The 21,756-nt window shown below is 44.2% G+C and overlaps 1 protein-coding gene across 2 annotated transcripts in view; it reads left to right on the top strand.

Annotated features, from left to right (window-relative positions):
• Positions 1-21,756, top strand: part of ipo4 (importin 4) — a 107,261-nt gene that overhangs the window by 19,089 nt on the left and 66,416 nt on the right. For both annotated transcript variants that reach the window (XM_073029440.1, XM_073029441.1), the window contains 6 exons: positions 8,264-8,347; positions 14,184-14,345; positions 14,945-14,998; positions 18,346-18,455; positions 19,686-19,794; positions 20,161-20,290. In XM_073029440.1, the coding sequence (XP_072885541.1) occupies positions 8,264-8,347; positions 14,184-14,345; positions 14,945-14,998; positions 18,346-18,455; positions 19,686-19,794; positions 20,161-20,290 (649 nt within the window). The remainder of the gene's footprint in view (positions 1-8,263; positions 8,348-14,183; positions 14,346-14,944; positions 14,999-18,345; positions 18,456-19,685; positions 19,795-20,160; positions 20,291-21,756) is intronic.

Genomic DNA, 21,756 nt, shown 5'->3' with positions numbered 1-21,756 from the left:
AATCTCCACTTAGATTTATCTGCTTTTAAGACCGGCAGCAACGGGGTATTGCATGGACTGTTTGTTCTTTTAAGCACTCTTATTTCAAGCAACCCCTGCACTGTCGATGCTATTCCCTCTTCTGCTTCTGGTCTTAGAGGGTATTGTGGTCTCCTGGGTGGGATTGCTCCTTTTTTCAGCCTTATTTCCAACGGACTAGCTGTTTTTATTTTCCCTACGTCCGTGTCATGCTGTGACCACAGAATAGATGGCAACTCATCTAACCTTCTATCTTTCTGCTGGCCTCTTTCCTTTCCCAGCAATGGCATGTGTGGTTGGGGAGTTATTTCGACCTCTCTCACTGTCCCTACCGTATCTACACTTACCATTATTTTAATGCAATTGTTGTCTTCTGATATCCACACCTGTGGCGTGATTTTCCTCCACACTGTTACGGTTTCAGCACTCTTAACTAAGGGTCCTAAGTCTTTAGACTGATATCCCTTGTTTACCAACAACGTTACGTGGGGCGCAGCCTCCGGTATCTTGTACCATTTTTCTAAAAAGGTGTTCCACTTAACTTGTAAAGCTGCCCCTTGCTTTCCAATTATCACAGCCTCCCCCGCCTTCCAGGTGCTGTTGGGTACATGCCTCCAGGTGCCATCTCTCCTCTAACTCCCTGTTCTGAGTCTCGTCAAAAACCACTGTACAATGTAGCTCAGATTTGGGCATTACCGCCCTGGGTAATATAGCCTGCACGCCCTTTTTCCATTTTTCCCAGGTTTCCTGAATCTGGTCTGCGATGTCTCCTATCCAAAAGACATTAGCCTTTTTGTCTTCTCGCACTATCACTTGAGCCCCTGCTCTTTCCACACACAGCCCATTTCTGGTGCATTCTAATTTTAATTCCAGTTTAATAAGGCATCTCTGCCTAACAAATTAATCGGAGTTCCTTTAAATACTAGCACCGGCAAAACAATTCCTTTATTTCCATTCTCAACTGCACTGGAGCCGTGCACTGTGTCAACTGTTTCCCCCAAGAACCCTACCATTTTAATAAACTTCCCTGACATGGGAATGTGAAGGGCATACTGTGGCTGTACCCAAGTGTACGTGGCTCCAGTATCTATCATCATTGGTGTCAGTTGCCCTTCTAACATAACCTGAACAATGGGTTCCTCGTCTGCCTCCCTTGTTATCATTGGGTAATGTCCCTTCCCACTCGAGTTCTCGGGGCACCCCTAATACCTCACATAGGAGTTCACAGATCCGCTTGGGCCTGTGGGGGCTGGTCCTTGGCTAAACTTTAGTTCCCTTCTTATCGGTTCCTGCTGGTGTGTGACAGGCCATGGTGTAAACGGACAATCTCTTCTTGTGACCTGGCTGATTACATCCCCAGCACAATCTCTCTACCTCTCTTTCCCCCCGTTTCCTCACTGGTCCCCTCTGCCCATAGCTCCTCTGTCCCCCTCCTTGGGACTTCCAGTCCTGTCTGGGCTGTTTGAATTTAGTCTGTTCCCGATAGGGCATTTGTGGGAATGCTCCTCCAAAGACGTTGATTATTGGCATGGGGTTTTCCGGCCCTTGTCTTACAGTATGATCGGTTCCTCCATATTGTGGTGCTTCATCCAGTTCGATGGCTGTACTCGGACCGGTGGTTGCTGACAGCATCTTTTTGCTTTTCTCTTTTTCCTTCTTTTTGAGTTCTTCGAGCTGCATTTATATTAACTTTCTTTGCACCTCTTCCTGCTGCTCAGCCAACCTTCGTTTGTCTTTCCGGTATTTCTCAACCGCATGGACTACGTAACGTGGTCTCAATTCTTGTGGAGTCATTGACGTCAGCCCAACCACTTCCTCCAGTTTGGATGTTACTTGCGGAGGCATTGCATCCAAAATGCTATGTCGGAACAGTGTGCTGATAAATAAGCTATTTTCCACCTCTTGCTCAGTCTCCAGTCTCCACCTTTTCAACTGGTTTTCTACGTAGGCTGCTGGGTTTTCAGTGTCTCCCAGTGGATCCCCCTTTAAGGCTTTGGGATCCACTTTGGGTGGATAAAGCTTCCTGGGGGCCTGCCATACCCTCTGCCTCGCTCTGTCAAACCCGTCTCCATCAGTTCTCGGGTCGTTCGAGTTTACTATGCCAGCCATTTCCATTAGTTCGTTAAATTTGGAGGTTCCCATCAACCTTATCAATAGTGCCTTCAAATCTCCCATAGCCAATAATCGTCCCGCCGTTTCTTCTTCAAAGGCTCTAATGTAAAGGCTTTACATTCTTCTAATGTAAAGGCTCCTTCATGTAGATTGGGCAGAGTGTTTTTCAGCCCTTCTAGGTCCTGGGATCCCCAAGGTATATACTGCACTTGTCCTGATCCTTTAACTAACAACGGCATCATTCTTCCTCCTTCTTCCCACCTGCCCTGGCTCTCCTCCTCGCCTGACTCCCCATCTGTCTCAGGGTATGTCTTTACTGCCTCCCACACGAATCTCTCCAGGGTCCCCTTCTTTCCTCGGTCTCCCTGTGGAGTCCTTTCTTTCTGTCTTGATTCAATACTTGGTTGGCCCCTGGAGTATTTTTCGCATCTTCTCTGGCAATCCCCTCTCGGGCAAAGTACTGGAGAGTTTAACATCGGTAGCTGAGCGAAGGGCGCTGAGTAGGCTACGGTCAATTATGGATAACTCTGAACATCCTCTACATAGCACCATCCAGAGACAGAGAAGCAGTTTCAGCGACAGGTTACTATCGATGCAATGCTCCTCAGACAGGATGAAGAGGTCAATACTCCCCAATGCCATTAGGCTTTACAATTCTACCGCCAGGACTTAAGAACTTTTTAAAGCTATTATTAGTGCTTTTTGAGATGGTGATTTAGATGCATATCATATTTTTTTTACTGAGTTAAGTATTGTATCTAATTAGTTTTGCTACAACAAGTGTATGGGACATTGGAAAAAAGTTGAATTTCCCCATGGGGATGAATAAAGTATCTATCTATCTATCTATCTATCTCTCAGTAACTTATCTAGCTCTCTGTCTACTTCCGCAAGTCGCTCCCCTACCGCCTCCTTCTGCTCTTCTAGGCTTCTGCCTCCTACCTCTTCCCCACAAATTCTCGCATTCTCTCTCTCTCCACTTAACTCTTGCTCCTCCAATGAGTCACCTTCTCTTTCTTCCTGTCCGTGTCTGTACATCTGTGGCAGGGACTCCTCATGATCCTTACTCGTGCTTGATTCCCTTCTCTCTTGTGTTTCTCCAACACTCTCATCTCCTATCTTTTTTCCACTTCTTCTTGAATGCCTCATCTCTTCCTGCCCTGATGAGCCACTTTCTTTTCTAGTCTGTTTATTTCTATAGTATAATCGATACTCCTCATACTCCTTTTCCTCTCTCAAGTATTTCATCCGTTCAATCTCTTCTTTCATTTCTCTCTTTGCCTGTTCCACCTTTATCCTTTCTGCCTGTATCTCCTTCCATATCGCCGCTTTTTCCTTCTCGTATTGTCTTTTTTCCTCATTATCCCAAACTTGTACTTCTCCCTGCATGTTTACTGTTCCCGTCAGCAGGGGGCACTGCTTAGGGGTTCCTTCCTCATTATAGGGAGGGGGCTTTACTGTTTCTTTCACATCCGGGTACGGAGCTGAAGCCAGCTTCTCACTGTACCTTCCTCTCTCTCTCTAACAGGCTGTTTCTCCAGCACCTTAGTGTCTTCCTCGCTTGTAATCAATATTCTACCTGTCCTCAGCCTTTCTCCCTCCGTTCTGAAGAGTTTTAGCACTTCCATTTCTCGTTCTCTTTTTTGCCCTCTTCTTAGATTTATCTTTTGGTTTGTAATTTTTAATTAGTGCCTCCATTTCTTCGCACAAGCTTACATCAAACGTTCCTTCTCTTGGCCAGTTTGTGACCAGGTTTTTGGTTCTCTTTTCCCATTTTTCTAAAGTTTTTGTGATCTCATATTTATTTACCGGGAATTTTTTGCTCAGAATCTCTACTGCCTTTCCTTTACCTGTCATGTTGTTCTCTCTTTTTAAGGTATTTCAGAGATTCACAGTTCATTTACAGGATAATATTATTTACTCTAATTCTATGCCTAGTCTATCGTCTATCTACCAGCGCTTTAAACTACCGTAGATTCCGGACTACAGAGCGCACCTGATTAAAAGCCGCTGGCTCTAATTTTAGAAAGAAAATCAATTTTGTACTTGTACAGGCCGCACCGGATTTTCAGCCGCAGGTGTCCCACGTTGTAATATGAGATAATTACACAGAAAGATATTACACGTGAGGATTTTTTAACTTTTAATTAAATCCATATGGTAACATAAGCAAATACATATTGCAAATGCTTTTTTTCGAACCGTGCCTGTAACGCGGCTACTTTTAAATATACGTTGCGTATACTTTTTTACTGAACAACATTCCAATATCTCCTAACGACTGGTAAAAAATATATATACTGCAGCCTACCAGGAAAAGTTATTGATCGCCTTTAACTTAAAAGCAGCGTTCGCTCAGATCTAATGCCGCTCGCGTAATGCGCTCGCCCCCTCCTTCCCGTTTATCGCAAACTGGTATTTTTCCCACAAGACGCGGCAAAACCGGGTGTGACGTCATAGCATCTCGCGATGTAGTACAGAAAACAAATATAGTTAAAACACTTCTAACTTTAACTAGAAAATGAATTACTAAGCGAAAATATTATAAACTAAATAACTGCCATAAAGGCAGCACAATGCTTTTCTTCGAGTGTTTTCCATGTTGATGAGGGTGAGTACAAATGACTGATTTACAATAATTTAATTGTGAAAGTGCGCTTGATTTATCGTACAATTTCATTGGACCTCTGTGAACTACTCATCAATTTTATTGGTCTACTGTTACGAGGCAAAATGTTTTTGGCGACATGAAAAAAATCATGCATTAGCCGCACCGTAGTAAAGGCCGCAGTGTTCAAAGCTGTTCAAAATGTGGGAAAAAAGTAGCGGCTTATAATCCGACATCTACGGTATATATTGAACTGTCCTTGTTTCCTATTCTGTTCTGCCCGTACAGACCTCTATTCAGAGCGGTATCCACAGAACTTTCTCTTTGCACCTCGTCTATTCAGACCCTTATCTCTTAAGGCGGTATCCACGAGGATTTTCTCTATTTTCCTTTCCCTGCCCGTTCAGACCTTCGTTTCATACGAAGCAGTAGCCACAGGGATTTACCAACACCACGTGGAATTTTTTTAACTTAACTTCTTATTAGCTTATTTGTACTTACCCTCACTGCAGTGTTCTTGATCAATCCTCTGAGCCTCCTGTTAACCCCCAATTCTGCCAGATTCTTTGGACCGGAGAGACCCTTCGGCAGTGGTTCCACACTTCTGAGACTCCAAGACCTCCCCAAAACCAACAGAATTCTTAGTCCAAATTGTCACAAAAAGCACTTACCTTTTGTTTGGGTGCACCCTTAATTCTGTTAGCCTTGTGGGGGTCCCTAGAGGACTGGGAAGCGTCCCCAATCTGCCGTTTCCTTTCCGCGGGTCTCTTTCCGGTCCTGTCGCGGTCGCCAATTTTGTCGTGGTTTTTCGTGCCCCACAAACGACCAGGAGACGCATAAGATTCTTCAAGAAGGGTTAAACTTTAATTTGCAAATCAAGGCTGAGACAGTCATTCAGCTAGTCGCTGATTGCCCACCGATCCTTGTACATAGCATTTTTTATAGCAATCTCCTGGTTTAGTTGCAATAGCATATCCAATCAGTCTACAGTTGCGTCTCACAAGTACATCCGCCACTATTGTTTCTACCTATTGACTTAATCATGTTCTAATCTACATCTCTTAACTACCTCTCATCAACACACCATTGTCTTCTACATTCAATTGGATACATGCATAGCAAATAGCAAACTCAGACTACATAGTTTTGGTTACACAGCAAACAATGCAACTTTTATACTCCAATACTGCACAGGTCGATCTGGTAGTTAAATAAGCCTGTAGAATGCGTGCTTTTTGTTTGAGGTATTGAGTTTAGAAGTCAAAAGGATATGTTGCAACTTTATAAAACTGGTTAGGCCCCATCTGGAGAATTACATACAGTTCTAGTTGTTCCACTGTAGGAAGAGGATGCAGAAGAGGTTTACCAAGATACTGCCTGGTTTAGAGGACACGAGGCTGGATAAACTTGGGTTTCCTCTAGAATGCCGGAGTCTGAGGGGAGATCTGATAGAGGTTGACAAGATGATGTGAGGTGTAGATGGAATGGACTGAGAGTATCTGTTTCCTAGGGTTGAAATGTCTAATACCAGAGGGCATGCATTGAAGGTGAGGGGGTAGGTTCAGAGGGGATGTGAGGGTAAGGTTTTTCACTCAGTGCTTGGAATGCACTTCCTGGTATGGTGGTAGAGGCAAATACATTAGAGGCTTTTAAGAGATGATTGATGTAAGGAAGATGGAGGGATATGCAGGTTGTGTAGGTGGGAGGGATTAGTCTTTGGGTGTTTTTGATTTACTTTTTAGCTGGTTTGGCACAACATTGTGGGCCAAATGGTTTATGTTGTATGATTACAGAAATTAATGGGATTGGCAGCCTATATATCGCCAGGGCATGATTACCTACATCGCAAGGTTTTGAAAGGGGTGGGGACAGCAGTTAGTGGAAGCACTGGTTGTCATGTTCCAAAATTCTGGAGGTACTCGCAATTCCCATGGATTAATCCCACTAATTAAGCAAGGCAAGAGAGAGAAAGAAGGGGTGCTTCAGATCAGTTAGCCTGGCATCAGCTAATGCATGAACTGAGGTAGGTAGAACTGAGTAAGTGGTAAAAGGATATTAAGTAGAGCCAGTGTGGATTATGAAAATTAAACAAGGCTTAACACATCTGTGCAGAGATGATAGATAGATAGATAGATAGATACTTTATTCATCCCCATGGGGAAATTCAACTTTTTTTCCAATGTCCCATACACTTGTTGTAGCAAAACTAATTACATACAATACTTAACTCAGTAAAAAATATGATATGCATCTAAATCACTATCTCAAAAAGCATTAATAATAGCTTTTAAAAAGTTCTTAAGTCCTGGCGGTAGAATTGTAAAGCCTAATGACATTGGGGAGTATTGACCTCTTCATCCTGTCTGAGGAGCATTGCATCGATAGTAACCTGTCGCTGAAACTGCTTCTCTGTCTCTGGATGGTGCTATGTAGAGGATGTTCAGAGTTATCCATAATTGACCGTAGCCTACTCAGCGCCCTTCGCTCAGCTACCGATGTTAAACTCTCCAGTACTTTGCAGTTGTATAGGGCCGAATTGGTAATGGAAACCGGTGAATATGGTGTATGTGGAGTTTCAGAACACCTTGGATAAAAAGAAATGGAACAAAATTTGAGCAGCTGGGACTGGGTAATAAAGGGGCCTAAACTAAGGAATGATCTAAAAACCAGTGTGTGGGTACAGTAAATTTAATTACCTGTAACATGTTCTGGGATATCAGGAAATCAGGACTAGTACCATTCGTCTCCTGCTCCAAGACCTTTTATTTACTTGTCTTAATGTCTCCGGAGATAACACTGGCCACCACAGATGCCGAGGACGTTCTACGAGTCTGTGGTGGCCAGTGCTATCATGTTTGCTGTTGTGTGCTGGGGCAGCAGGCTGAGGGTAGCAGACACCAACAGAATCAACAAACTCATTCGTAAGGCCAGTGATGTTGTGGGGGTGGAACTGGACTCTCTGACGGTGGTGTCTGAAAAGAGGATGCTGTCCAAGTTAAATGCCATCTTGGACAATGTCTCCCATCCACTCCATAATGTACTGGTTAGGCACAGGAGTACATTCAGCCAGAGACTCATTCCACCGAGATGTAACACTGAGCGTCATAGGAAGTCATTCCTACCTGTGGCCATCAAACTTTACAACTCCTCCCTCGGAGTGTCAGACACCCTGAGCCAATAGGCGGTCCTGGACTTAGTTTTTCCACTTGGCATGATTAACTTATTATTATTTAATTATTTATGGTTTTATATTGCTATATGTCTTCACTATTCTTGGTGGTGCGGCTGTAACGAAACCCAATTTCCCTCGGGATCAATAAAGTATGTCTGTCTGTCCGTTCCATGACTTGGAAATAACTTCTCGTTATTTCCAGAGATCTACCTTGGATGTACTCTGTAAATGTGGCTGTTGCTTACCCATTGGCAATCTGGTTCCCAAGATCTGCCTTATACCTGCTGTGTAAATGTGGCCATTGCTCAACCATTGGCAGTTTCTGAGGATACTGTTTATTTCTCCTCCACTAGATTGCAGCAAACCCAGTGCTGGGGGACAACCTCCGAGTAAAGGCCCTGTCGTGTGTGAGCTTCCTCATCAAGCTGAAGGCAAAGGTGAGAAGGATTTTGGATATGCAGTGCCTATAACAAGTGTTCACTCCCCTTGGAAGTTTTCATGTTTTATTGTTTTACAATGTTGAATCACAGATGATTTAATTTGGCTTTTTTGACGCTGATCAAAAGAAGACTCTTGTGTCAAAGTGAAAACATATTTCTACAAATTGCTCTAAATTTATTACAATTATTAAACACAAAATAATTGATTCCATAATTACTCACCCCTTCAAGTCAGCAGTTACAGCCTTGAGGCTGTGAGGACAGGTCTCTGTCAGCTTTGCACATCTGGACACTGTAATTTTTTCCCCCATTTGCAAAACTACTCAAGCTCTGTCAGATTGCATAGGGATCATGCATGAACAGCCCTTTAAGTCCAGCCAAAAATTCTCAGTAGGGTTGAAGTTTGGACTCTGACTTGACCACTCCAGGACATAAACTTTGTTGTTTTTAAGCCATTCCTTTGTAGCTTCAGCTTTATGTTTGGGGTCATTTGTTTTCCAGCAAGACAATCTCACCTGTCACTGTTCTGTTGCAGACTGCATCAGGTTTTCCTCCAGGATTTCCCTGTATCTTGCTGCATTCATTTTACCCTCCACCTTCACAAGCCTTCAAGGGCCTACAGCAGTGAAGCATCCCCACAGCATGATGCAGCCACCACCACACTTCACAGTAGGGATGGTGTGTTTTTGATGATGTGCAGTGTCTGGCTTACGCCAAATTTAGTGCTTAGTCTGATGGACCAAAATCTCAATTTTGGCTTCATCAGACCATAGAATCATCTTCCAGCTGACTTCAGAGTCTCCCACATGCCTTCTGGCAAACTCTAGCTGAGATATCCTGTGAGTTACCCCCTCCCCCAACATTGGCTTTCTCTTTGCCACTCTCCCATAAAGTTGCATCTGGTGAAGCATCCAGGGAACAGTTATTGTATGCACAGTCTCTCCCATCTCTGCCACTGAAACTTGTAATTCCCCCAGAGTTATCATAGTCTCTTGGTGGCCTTCCTCACTAGTCCCCTTCTTGCACGGTCATTCAGTTTTTGAGGATGGCCTGCTCCAGACAGATTTACAACTATGCCATATTATTTCCATTTCTTAACTATACTCCAAGGGATATTCAGTGACTTGGAAATTTTCTTGTATCCATCTCCTGCATACAATAACCTTTTCGCAAAGTTGCTTGGAGTGTTCTTTTGTCTACATGGTGTAGTTTTTGTCAAGATACTGACTCACCAGCAGTTGGACCTTCTTCTTCTGACTTTTAATGGTGGTTGGCACCTCTAACTGGACTGGAATGTGGTGTAGAGAGTGGGGAAATAATACCCCTACTAGTTCTTTATCAAATGAAAACTAAATTACCCCCAAAAAGCCTTATAAACTATAAATAATGAAATAAAATTGTGGTCACTTCCATAATTTAGTTAAAGTTTTTAAAATGAAAACTATCAATCCCCAAAACTAATAGTGCAGCCTGCAGTTGCTTTCTTTCAACCTTGTATGCTTCACACTGTAAAATATTGTGCTCAACTGTTTCATAATGATGACAAAATCCACTCACCCCAGAGTGATGTTTCCCAACAAGATACAAGGAATAATTAAGCATGCCCAACTCTAAGTAGAGTCAATATAATTCCTTCCCTGGTTTTACCCCCTTCACCCATCTACCAAACGGTTTTTTGTATTCCTTTTATGCCCATTATCCCACATTTTGCCATAATCCCCTAATTCTTAGCCCCACCAGTCCCTTTGCTTCTGAATTGCTAAGTGGAATGTCTACATTCACAGATGAACTTCTAAGCAGCTTTTTTGGCCAAACAATCAACTCACTCATTCCCTTCAAAACCTCTATGTGCAGGGGCCCATAAGAAGAGGACATGTAAACCAATACTTTGAATATGAAATAAAGTTTGAAGAGCTTCCAGCAGTAAGTCTGACCTACTGCTAGAATGACCCGTTTTAAGACCAGTCAAAACTGAAAAAGAATCTGAACAAATTACAACTTTGCAAGAACAGATTTCCTCCCCCCACTATAAGCCCAAAATGATGGCAATCAATTGTATTGTGTATACTGATAACTAGTTAATAAGACATTTTTTTTTGTTACCTGTAATTCAGGCACAAAAACAGCTACACCAACAATCCCAGTTAAATTACCGTTTGATCCATCAGTAAAACTAGTTAACATATCACAATAGTTTTCCTTAACATTGGTGAACCAGCAGACTCTCAGGCAGATCCAAATCCTTGGACTTCGTTAAATCATGCAACCTAAAATCAACAGCAGTCTTGTAAAAAACCAAAGTGGGATTACCAAAAAAGCTACAGTGGGACATATTGCAGAAACCAGCAAACCCATGTGTGATAAGAACTGAGCCACCCCAAACTAAAAAACATTCTTCTTGTGATGTTCTTAACTGTCTCCCAACACACTTTTAACAGGGTGATCATTCCTCTACCCCCTCAAGTTAATCCAGTACATTAATATCAACTTCAACCTCAGCAACTGGAAGGGTAATTGTCCCATTTCAGATAGTAAATCCAAAACAGGAGACAACTTTACTATACCACCACAGTCTTGTATCAATGTGTTTGTATCACATCCATAAGTCACACAGCCGTAATCAAGGTCTGATCTAATTGAACAAATATAAATGGTCAACAGAGATTGTCATGTTACACCACAAGAATACCCACATAGACACCCAAGGATATTTAATGCCCCTAGCAGTTGGACCTTCCAGGTATAGGTATATGTTTACTACAATCAATTGAAACACCTTGATCACACCAGATGATCTCCATTAACTAATTATATGACTTCTAAAACCAATTGGTTGCACCAGTGATGATTTGGTGTGTGGTATTAAAGGGTATACACAATCAATTATTTTGTGTTTTATATTTGTAACTAATTTAGATCACTTTGTAGAGATCTGTTTTCACTTTGACATGTAAGTTTTTTTCTGTCAATCAGTGTCAAAAAAAGTCAAATTGAATCCACCATGATTCACTGTGGTAAAACAAGTAACACATGAAAACTTCCAAGGAGGCTGAATACTTTTTATAGGCACCGTAGTTCTATCTTCTTCCATAACTGTTTTAAAACCAATCGAATCACGGTGTCTGTGCTTCCCCCAATGTGTTGACCACTTGCTCAGCCTAGTAGTACTATTTCTACAAAAATGGTTTGCCATTGCCTTCTTCTGGGCCGTGTTTTTACAAGGCAAGTGACCCTAGCCATTATTAATATTCTTCAGAAATTGTCTGCCTGGAGTTAGTGGTCACTTGTGATATGTACCAGCTGTTCATATGATCATCCACCACCTGCTCCCGTGGCTTCACGTGACCCTGATCAGGGTGGGGAGGGGGTCTAAGCAGGTGCTACACCTTACCCAGGGGTGACCTGCAGAGGAAAGAGACCTTACACTTCCTTTGTTCAGGACATATTTCTATCCTGACACCTCCCCAGATAATATTAAGAAAGTTAAAATCCCTTTGATTATAATCCCATTGTTTCTGTGCCTACCTGGAATAATTACATATTTGTTTCTCTAATTCTCATTGGCTCTTGGTGGAAGAGTATAATCCTATCAAAGTAGTCACCCATTCTTATTTCTGTGGCTGTACTGGATGACCCCTCCCCCACCAGGAATAGCCTATAGTGGTTCTATGATCTTCTTCTTAACCAGTCATATCACTAGCCTTACCTCCATCCACTTGTTCATGCCAGAAGCCTCGATACCCTGGAACATTGGGATGCCCTAGTCTGCCCATCCCTCGACCATGTTTCCATGCTAACAGTAATATCCCTTCCCATGTGCCAATCTTTAACTAGCTTTAACTTCTACATTTGTTTCAACTTTCTCATCTGCTACATTACTCCTTGGTTCCCAGACCAGTTTAAACCCTCCCTCGTAGGAGTAGGAAATCTTCTTGCCAAGATATTGGTCTCCCCCCAGTTTAGGTGCAACCTGCCTCTGCTTGACTAATCTTCTAGAGTTTTTTGAGGATGTAACTATGAAAATGGATACGGGAGAGCCAGTGGATGTAGTGTACCTGGACTACATATGGCAGATGCAGTTTAATGTGGATAAATGTGAAGTTATCCACTTTGGTGGCAAGAACAGGAAGGCAGATTACTATCTAAATGGAGTCAAGTTAGGAAAAGGGGAAGTACAACGAGATCTAGGTGTTCTTGTACATCAGTCAATGAAAGCAAGCATGCAGGTACAGCAGGCAGTGAAGAAAGCTAATGGCATGCTGGCCTTTATAACAAGAGGAATTGAGTATAGGAGTAAAGAGGTCCTTCTGCAGCTGTACAGGGCCCTGGTGAGACCCTACCTGGAGTATTGTGTGCAGTTTTGGTCTCCAAATTTGAGGAAGGACATTCTTTCTATTGAGGGAGTGCAGCGTAGGTTCACAAGGTTAATTCCCGGAATGGTGGGACTGTCATATGTTGAAAGATTGGAGCGACTGAGCTTGTATACACTGGAATTTAGAAGGATGAGAGGGGATCTGATTGAAACATAAGATTATTAAGGGGTTGGACACGCTGGAGGCAGGAAGCATGTTCCCGCTGATGGGTGAGTCCAGAACTAGAGGCCACAGTTTAAGAATAAGGGGTAGGTCATTTAGAACAGAGATGCAGAAAAACTTTTTCACCCAGAGAGTGGTGGATATGTGGAATGCTCTGCCCCAGAAGGCAGTGGAGGCCAAGCCTCTGGATGCATTCAAGAGAGAGTTAGATAGAGCTCTTTTAGATAGCGGGGTCAAGGGATATGGGGAGAGGGCAGGAATGGCGTACTGATTGTGTATGATCAGCCATGATCACAGTGAATGACAGTCCTGGCTAGACGGGCTGAATGGCCTACCCCTGCACCTACTGTCTATTGTCTATTGTACAGGAGACCCCAGTGTGGTCCAAGTAGCTGAAGCCCTTCCTCGTCCACCAGCTCTTCAGCCAAGTGAAGAGCTGCCCTCCTATCCCTCCCCTCACTAGCATTTAACGTAGGCAGTAACATTGAGAATGCAACTCTATTTCTTGTATTTTAAATGCCTACCTAATCCCCAAATTCACTCTGTAAGAGTGAAACTCATCTCTTTTTTTGCCATGTCATTGGTACCAATATAGATGATTAGTCTCTTTTCTCAAAATATTCTACATTCACTCAGAGAGATCTTGATCCTGGCACCAGAGAGGCAGCACACCATCCTGGAGACTCACTGGTGGCCAGAGAAATGCCTGTCTGTGCCCCTGTTTCTGGGGTCCTCTGTCACTACCCTTCACCTTGGTCTTTAACCTCCACTGGTGCACAACAGAGCCAGTCCTAGTGCCTTGGCTGTTATAGTTTTCTCCCAGAGCCATTCCTCGCAACAGTATCCAAAGCAGTATGCTAGTTAGAGAGGGGAACAGCCGCAGGGGCTCCTGCACTATGTGCCTGACCCTCCCAGGGTGGACACACCTATCTGGCTGAATTCACAGTAAGTCCAGTTGCCCTTCCAACTTATCCATGTGGTCTGAAAGAATCTGCAGCTAGGCACGGTTCCTGGAGATGTGGTCATCACGGACAACTCTTCAACGCTTCCTGCTCTCTCACATCTTGAGCAGGAGCCCACTTCTCCACCGACTGCCATTACTGAAGTTAGTGTTTGGATAAAAGAAAGAAAAAGGAAAAACGTAGCCTTGATCACTGCGCCTTTCCACAGCTCAGTCTCGGTGAAGCCTCGAGCACAGCTGCTCTTCCTGGGCTTGGGTCTGAAGACTCTCCCATTGAGCACCTGAGGCCAGGTTACCACACTAAAACTCAGTCTGTAACTTTGCTGCCACCCAACAGGCGATCATGAAGCAGAAGCTGCTGCCCAGTATCCTGAATGTGCTATATCCCATCATGTGTGCAGCCCCGCCAGAGGGTGAAATGGATCCCGAGGACCTGGACCTAGATGATGACATTGAGGATGAGGTGGAAGCTCAGACCCCAAAGCACTTTTCAACACAGGTAGGTGGGACAGCAGGATGAAAGGAGATGACAGAGGGGTGTGTCACACACTGCCTGAAGGGAAGTACTGGGGGAAAGAAGCATTACCAAAGGGACGGGACTGGGAAAAGGATGGTTCTGAAGAAGGGTGACTAGGGTGGGATTACACTGGGGAATGAATGGGATGGGATTGGAGAAGAAATAGGACAGATGGTGTACTTGGTAAAAGAATTACAGTATTCTTGGAGGTGACATTGAACTTCATCCAAGTTTAACTCATCTTTCATTCTTGACTCAGTTATCTCTGTAAGCTGATACATATTACCCAACTTAAGAACAGGCACACAACCTCTTCTGGTGCCTTGAGTGGGATTGTTTCCCAGTAGGATGGTGTTGGATGTCTCAGCCATGCCGGTGGAATGTTTGCTCCCCCTTGTCTCTGATTTTTTTCCTGAGCTGGTGTTCCGAAGGCATCGGGGAACCTCTTTCCCCATTTTCTGTAACTGCACTCAGATAATGGAACCATCCTTGCAAACTTACAGCAATAGTGACCCGGGCCAGACTAAGAGGGGTGCTCTGGATCTACCTGCAGTTTGAAATGTCCCTCTCCTCTCCCCCAGGTGATCGATATGCTGGCTCTACACTTGCCTCCAGAGAAGCTTTTCTCCCATCTGGTGAGTTCAGCCTGACAATGAGGAGGTACGGGTTAGGAAAGGGCGGCTCGGCATGAGGGATAGTGCGGGTGACAACATTGAAGTCAACTCAAGTCACCCTTTGGTCAGAATGGTGGCAGCAGCAGAAGTTGGACAGGACTGGAAGAAACATGGCAAGAGGGGAAGGCTGCTAAAGGAGTGATAGTACAACAAATGATATTTGTTATACACAGGACCCCGCTGTGGGAATTAGAACAGCACAGTAAAGACCCTTCAGCCCACAATATTGTGCTGATCTACATAAACCAACTCTAAAATCAACCTGACATTTCCCTCCTACACCTCCCATTTTCCATTCCATTTTCATTCACATGTCTAAGAATCACTGAAGTGTCCCTAATGTATCAGCATTTACCACCATCTCCAACAATGTATCCCATATCCCAATGTAAAAGCACCTACTGTATCTCTGACATCTCTAAACCTACCTCCACTCACCTTAAAAGTATGTCCTCTGGTATTAGTCATGACCACCCTGATAAAGTCACTGACTGTCCACTCTACTTTTGCCTCTAAGAAACTTTTGCTTATCTATCAAGTAACCTTTCATCCTCCTTCACTTCAAAGAGGAAAGCCCTAGCTCACTCAACCTTTCTTCTAAAGACATGCTCTCCAATCAAGCAACTTCCTGGTAAATCTCTTCTGCACCCTCTCTAAAGCTTCCACATGCTTCCTATAATGAGGCAACCAGAACTGAACACAATATTTCCAAGTACTCCCAAGAATTAGTCCTGATGGGAAACCTTTTTGACTGAGGATGTAGAAAGCAGGTGAAAATGGAGAGCTGTTGCCCAGAAATGATAGTTTGAGGAAGGTCTTGGAGTATGTAGAGGGTCAGCATTCCTCACTTGTGAGATTTAAAGCTGAGCTCCATGTCATGGATTATCAAGGATGCACAGTCCTGGTAAAGGCCAAACAGGTGACAAGACCAGAAACCCAGCAGTGGTTAGTTGGCGGAAGCTGCAAAATGTTGTAACACTCACCCAACAGGCTGGTATATGTCTAGGGGAAAAGGAGATCCAGCCACTCACCAACCCCACCTCCCGTACACGCAGGTGCTGTGAGAATCAAGTTTATGCCGTGCATACACACACAATATCAAACTCACACCAGATACCATTATGGAATACACTTTAAAGCTTTTACTAAAACTAAAAGAGTACTATGTAATACAGTAGATATGAAGGAAAAAAAATAAAGTGAAAGGCGCCAACTTATCAAAGTTCAGTCATTTTAGTGCACATCGTTGGAGCTCAACCATTGAACCATTCGACCCCTTGTCACTTTCCTCCGACCTCCACGTCCTTGCACCTGGGACCACCCTGGTGGTCGACCGAGCAGTGCCGCGCACGTCCACCTTCCTCGGCGTCTTCTTCATGACTCCCCTGAAAAGACCGCGAAAATCCCCAAGCTCCCAGCCTCACAAGACGAAATAACATTCCCCATTGGTTAACAAATGAATACAATCCCCATATCAGCAAGTCTAAAGCTAAACACCTGCGAGGAAAGCACTTATCAGACAAAGAAGCATTCCTACTCTTAACAAAACAAAGAAGCCATTTTGATTAACATACACGGTACATTGTACAATGTGATGGGGACAAATATCTATAGTTGCTGCCTGACCTGCTGAGTTCCTCCAGCATTTTGTTTGTGTTGATCAAGATTTCCAGCATCTGCACAATCTTTTGTGTTTAAGAAATAACCATGCAGTTCATAAGAGGTGAGAAACTGACAAGAGGATCAAATACTAGTGGTCATAGGATTAAAGAATGTTAGAAAAAGGACGATGGGGAAGATGAGAAACTGTTCCCATTTAAAGTTGTCAGGATTTGAAACTCATTCCATAAAACTTGTTAAAATGGGACTTGGATGGGCACTGGAGGATGAGGACCTTTGAGGACTGATGCAAGAATGTCATCCTCTGAGAACAAGCATGACATCGTTGTCTAGCGCCCACAAGGGTTGAAAGAAGGGGCGTATATATGATTTTTTTTAGAAACATCCAAGTTGGATTCAATCATAATATCTAGGGTTGGAAAGCAAAGTTGGTGGTGACATCCAATCAAATCACATCAGGCCAGTTCCCCCAAATTAAGGGAATGTAATGTGATTTCCTCAAGAAAAGATGTCAGAGTGTTCCTTAAAAAAAGGGGGATAAGTGTAAACTGTTGGCACAAGTGAGTTGGGCACAAGGGCCAGTTTCTGTGCTGTATTACTCTGACTAAGAGAACAAGGGAGGGAATGCATCAATCGTCTTGGTAAATTTGGACAAAGATCTGGTCTGCATAGGTTTTGTGAATAAAGGACAAAGGACATGGGTCAGAGAGACAAATACAGGGTTAGGATAATGAGAAGATGAGTACAGGAGAAGACTGTTCAGCCCTCTATTTCCAGTCTATCACTTACCTTGCCTGGCCTAAAATCTATCTGCTGCTTTGTTTTAAAGAGCCCTTGAGTAATAAAGCACAGAAACAGGCCCTTCAGCTCAACTGGTTATTGGGGACCAAGATTTCCATTTTCCCACATTTGGCCCATATCCCTCTAAATCTTACCTATCCATGTACAAAGCTGTTCAAGTGTCTCTTAAATGTTGTTAATACACCTTTCTCAACCACTTCCCCTGGCAACTCACTCTGTGTGCTGATCACTCTCTGGGTGAAAGAGTAGCTCCTCAGGTTCCTATTAAATCTTTTCCCTCGCACCTTCATGGAAAAGACTTCCATGATGTTAATACACGTCTACAAGATCAGCTCTCAGTCTCCTAAGCCACAGGAATAAGGTTATAGCCTAGACAACCTCTTCCTGTAACTTAAGTCCTGGCAACATCCTTGTAATTTGTGCTGCACTCTTTCCAGTTTAATCACATTTTTCCTTTAGCTGGGTGACCAAAACTGAACACAATGGAAGATGTGGGGTTTAAATCTGACCACTCTGTCACTTCAGCAGAGAGCCAGCCGTTGGCCATTGTCTGATTGTGACAGCTGGTCCTGATAATCTTTGACCCCACTCCACCATGGAACTAGCACAGAACCAAGCAGTGTTAATAGGGGCAGGTTAAGGTGGGCCAGCTGTTTGGATTTTCAGTAACACCAGTGAGGCCAGTTGCCAGACAAATCTGGGGAGAACTTTATTGACCATGCAAGTCTGTGCAAATAAATCATTACCCTCATTATAGCAGAGTGAGGTGGGTGAATCAGAGGTACTCTGAGCCAAAAAGAGAGAGAATAGAATTTGGAGAAATTCACCTGGAAAAGGTAGCAGGTCCCAGTTAAACCATTCTGCTTCCCGTCATTACCCTTCCACAGACCCCACTGATGGAACCAGCGCTGAGGAGTGAGAATCCGTACGAGAGGAAGGCGGGTCTGATGAGTATGGCGGTGTTGGCAGAGGGCTGTGCAGACCACATCCGCCAGAAGTGAGTGCAGCCAGCTTTATCAGTGGTCGGGAGATCCCCGAGAGATCTATAGACACCGTGGTAAACACCCGTCAGTACTCGCTGTCAGAGCATCTGTAGACTGTTGAGTGAACATACTAGACTGTAGTATGAACATCCGCCAGTACCTGGTGTAACAGGACATGTAGACTGGTATGAATACCCGTCAGTACCAAGTATAAGAGCATCTATAGAATGTCATGTGAAGGAAGATTCATTCATCAGTACTTGGTATGAGGGTCTGTAGACTATAGTGTGAACACCCATCAGTAACTGGTATAGCAGGATGTGTAGACTGTAGAGAGAACTCTCGTCAGTACCCAGTGTAACAAGGTGTGGAGACGCCCATCAACACCCGTACCCAGTTTAACAGGGAGTACAGACTGTAGAATTTACACCCATCAATATCCGGTGTAACGGTGTGTAAAGAGTTATGTGAACACCTGTCAGTACCCGGTGTAACAGTGTATGTACACTGTAGAGGGAACATTCGTCAATACCCAGTGTAACAGGTGTGAACATGTGTCTGTACCCAGTATAAGAGGGTCTGTAGATTGTAAAGTTAACACACATTAGTACCAATGTAACAGGGTGTTTAGACTATAGCATGAACATACATCATTACTCAGTGTAACAGTGTAGATTGTAATTTTAACACTCTACCCACTATGAGACAGCCGTCAGTACTCATTATAACACAGTGTTTACATTGTAGTCAGAACACTCATTAGTATCGGTATAACAGGGTCTGCAGACTGTTGTGTGAACATCCGTCAGTACCCAGTGTAACAGGGTCTGCAGACTGTTTTGTGAACAGCCGTCAGTTCTCATTGTAATACATTGTAGTCTGAACACACATCAGTATCTTGTATAAGAGGGTCTGTAGACTGTAGTGTGAATATCTGTCAGTACCATGGTGGTACAGGGTCTGCAGAACACTCAGCAGTACCACAGTGTAACAGAGTCTGTAGACTCTTGTGTAACACTCATCAGTAGCCAGTATAACACGATCTGCGGATTGTTCTGTGAACACCCATCAGCGCCTGATGTAACTGGTCTACAAACTATAGTGGTAACACCCGAGAGTGCTTGGTGTAACAAGGACAGCGAACTGTAGTGCAAACACTGAACAGATTGTATATAAAGAAATATTTTGCCTCTTGTCTCCTCACTGGCAGTACAGCTGATGGTCTGTCTCCCTTGGCCTTTCAGACACCTACACCCCATGTTGCAATGCATGTGTCAGGCCCTTGCAGACCAGAGCCAGGTGGTCCGAAACGCAGCACTCTTTGCCCTGGGACAGTTCTCCGAGTTCCTGCAGGTATATCTTTTGGAATGAAATTCCAGGTCTCAGTCAGGCAGATGTCAACTGGTCATTAATCTTTCCTCTCACTCTTTGTCCTCACACACTCCGTTCTTTTGAGTTGGTAGATGAGTGAGATTTTCTCAGGTTGCTCTCTCGGGCTAATGCTGTCTTGCTCTGCCTCCCCTTCCCTTTCCCTTTCTGCGTCCTGTCCTTATGTTGTTTCCTCGCCTCTTTTGGTGACCCAGTGAAGCCTGTTCTGCGTAATCCATTGCACGCTGCACGTTTGTTTCACTCTGTGGCAACATGCCCTTCTCACTGCACACCAGAGCAAGCTTTGGAGTGATGTTATTCCTTGCCCTTCAACTATTGTCTCCTCCATAGCCGGATATCAGTAAATACTCCGAAGAGATCATGCCTCTCCTCCTCAACTACCTCAGCACCATTGACAATTCAAAGGGCGGCCACCTCACCAAGGCCTATTACGCACTGGAAAACTTTGTGGAGAATCTGGGTAAGGTGACTCTTCCTTTCCTTTTTGTTAAGAAAAATACATTTATTGCAACTTATACATCATTGCAATACTAAAACAAGAATACTGCAGACAAAAACAGCCTAAATTTATATGCTGCCATTTTGATTTAGGATGACATTTATCCACTGCAGTGCTGAACAGTTTATGAACAATTCCATGCTACGTGTGGACACTGGAGGTTCTTCCTCTAGTTCCTCCGGGCATGGACATACCGCTGGAAACTTGCCAGGCTGTTAGCCTGGGTGGAGCCCTCCACTGCCTCCCTCCAGAACCCGCTGACATTCACCTTGGCCAGTCGCAGGATCAAGTTTACGAGAATATCCTTCTTCCTCCCCCCCCCCCCCCCCCCCCCAACCGATCTGGATGACCAGATATTAAGAGGATGGGGCTAAAATGCACCAGGAGGCTGGAGCAGCCCCCATAGTTACGCAAATAGGGGCTGCAGCCTCACACACTCATTGTAGTTGTGGTACACATCCACACTTTGTTGAGGGAGGTGTGCTGGGTCAGGTCCCTGTGCAGAAGATTGAAGGACATCCTGACACACCTGTGTACGGGAGCTTCTCATCATGTGAAGCTGAACCTTGGCAGGTGGAGCAGTCTTCTCCCTGTACAGGAGAACTGGTGGAGCCAGTGTTGGAGCCACAGATTGGGGATGGAGGTGGAAGTTTACGTAGCTGGTGAGGCAAATCTACAAAACCCACAAAATACAAAAGCCAAAATTAGAATGTGGAAGGAGTACAAGCTTGAAGGTGATAGGTAAGAGCAAGAAAGGGGGAAGGTAGGTGGATGGTGGGGAACGGAGGACGAAGTAAAAAAACTGGGAGAGGTATAGGTGGAAAAACAGAAGGGATGAAGGAGAAATCTAATTGGAAAGGACAGTGAACCATGGAAGAAAGGGACGGAGAAGGGGAACCAGAGGGAGGTGATAGGCAGGTGAGGAGAAGGGTTGAATGGGAAATAGAAAAAGAGGGAAGTAGGGAGAGGGAAAAATTACCAGAAGTTAGAGAAATCAATGTTCGCTCCAAGTTGGAGGCTACCCAGACAGAAAATGAGGTGTTGCTCCTCTAACCTGAGCATGACCTCACTGTGGCTGTGGAGGATATGGACAGACATGTCAGACGGTATTGGGAAGTCCGTTCTTTGTGGCAGGCAGAGCAAAGGTGCTCGATGAATCAGTCTCCCAATCTACATCGAGGTTCACCAATGCAGAGGAGGCTGCACTGGGTTATTCACTGTGTGATGTAAACAAAACTGCAACATGCAGACATTGGGAAATCTTCAGTGGGCTGTGCTGTAAGATAGGCTGCACAGATTCAATTCTAGTGGTACCTTCGACATAGCAAAGGATGTCAGTAGGATGGTAGCACAGGATATTGCGGATGTTGGAATCTGGGGCAATAAATAAACGGCTGCAGGAACTCAGTAGGTCAGGCAGAATCTGT

Source organism: Hemitrygon akajei, chromosome 25 (genome assembly GCF_048418815.1).
Source record: "Hemitrygon akajei chromosome 25, sHemAka1.3, whole genome shotgun sequence".
Taxonomy (NCBI): domain Eukaryota; kingdom Metazoa; phylum Chordata; class Chondrichthyes; order Myliobatiformes; family Dasyatidae; genus Hemitrygon; species Hemitrygon akajei.
Note: the sequence above shows the minus strand (reverse complement) of the source record. Positions and strands in the feature narration are given on the sequence as shown.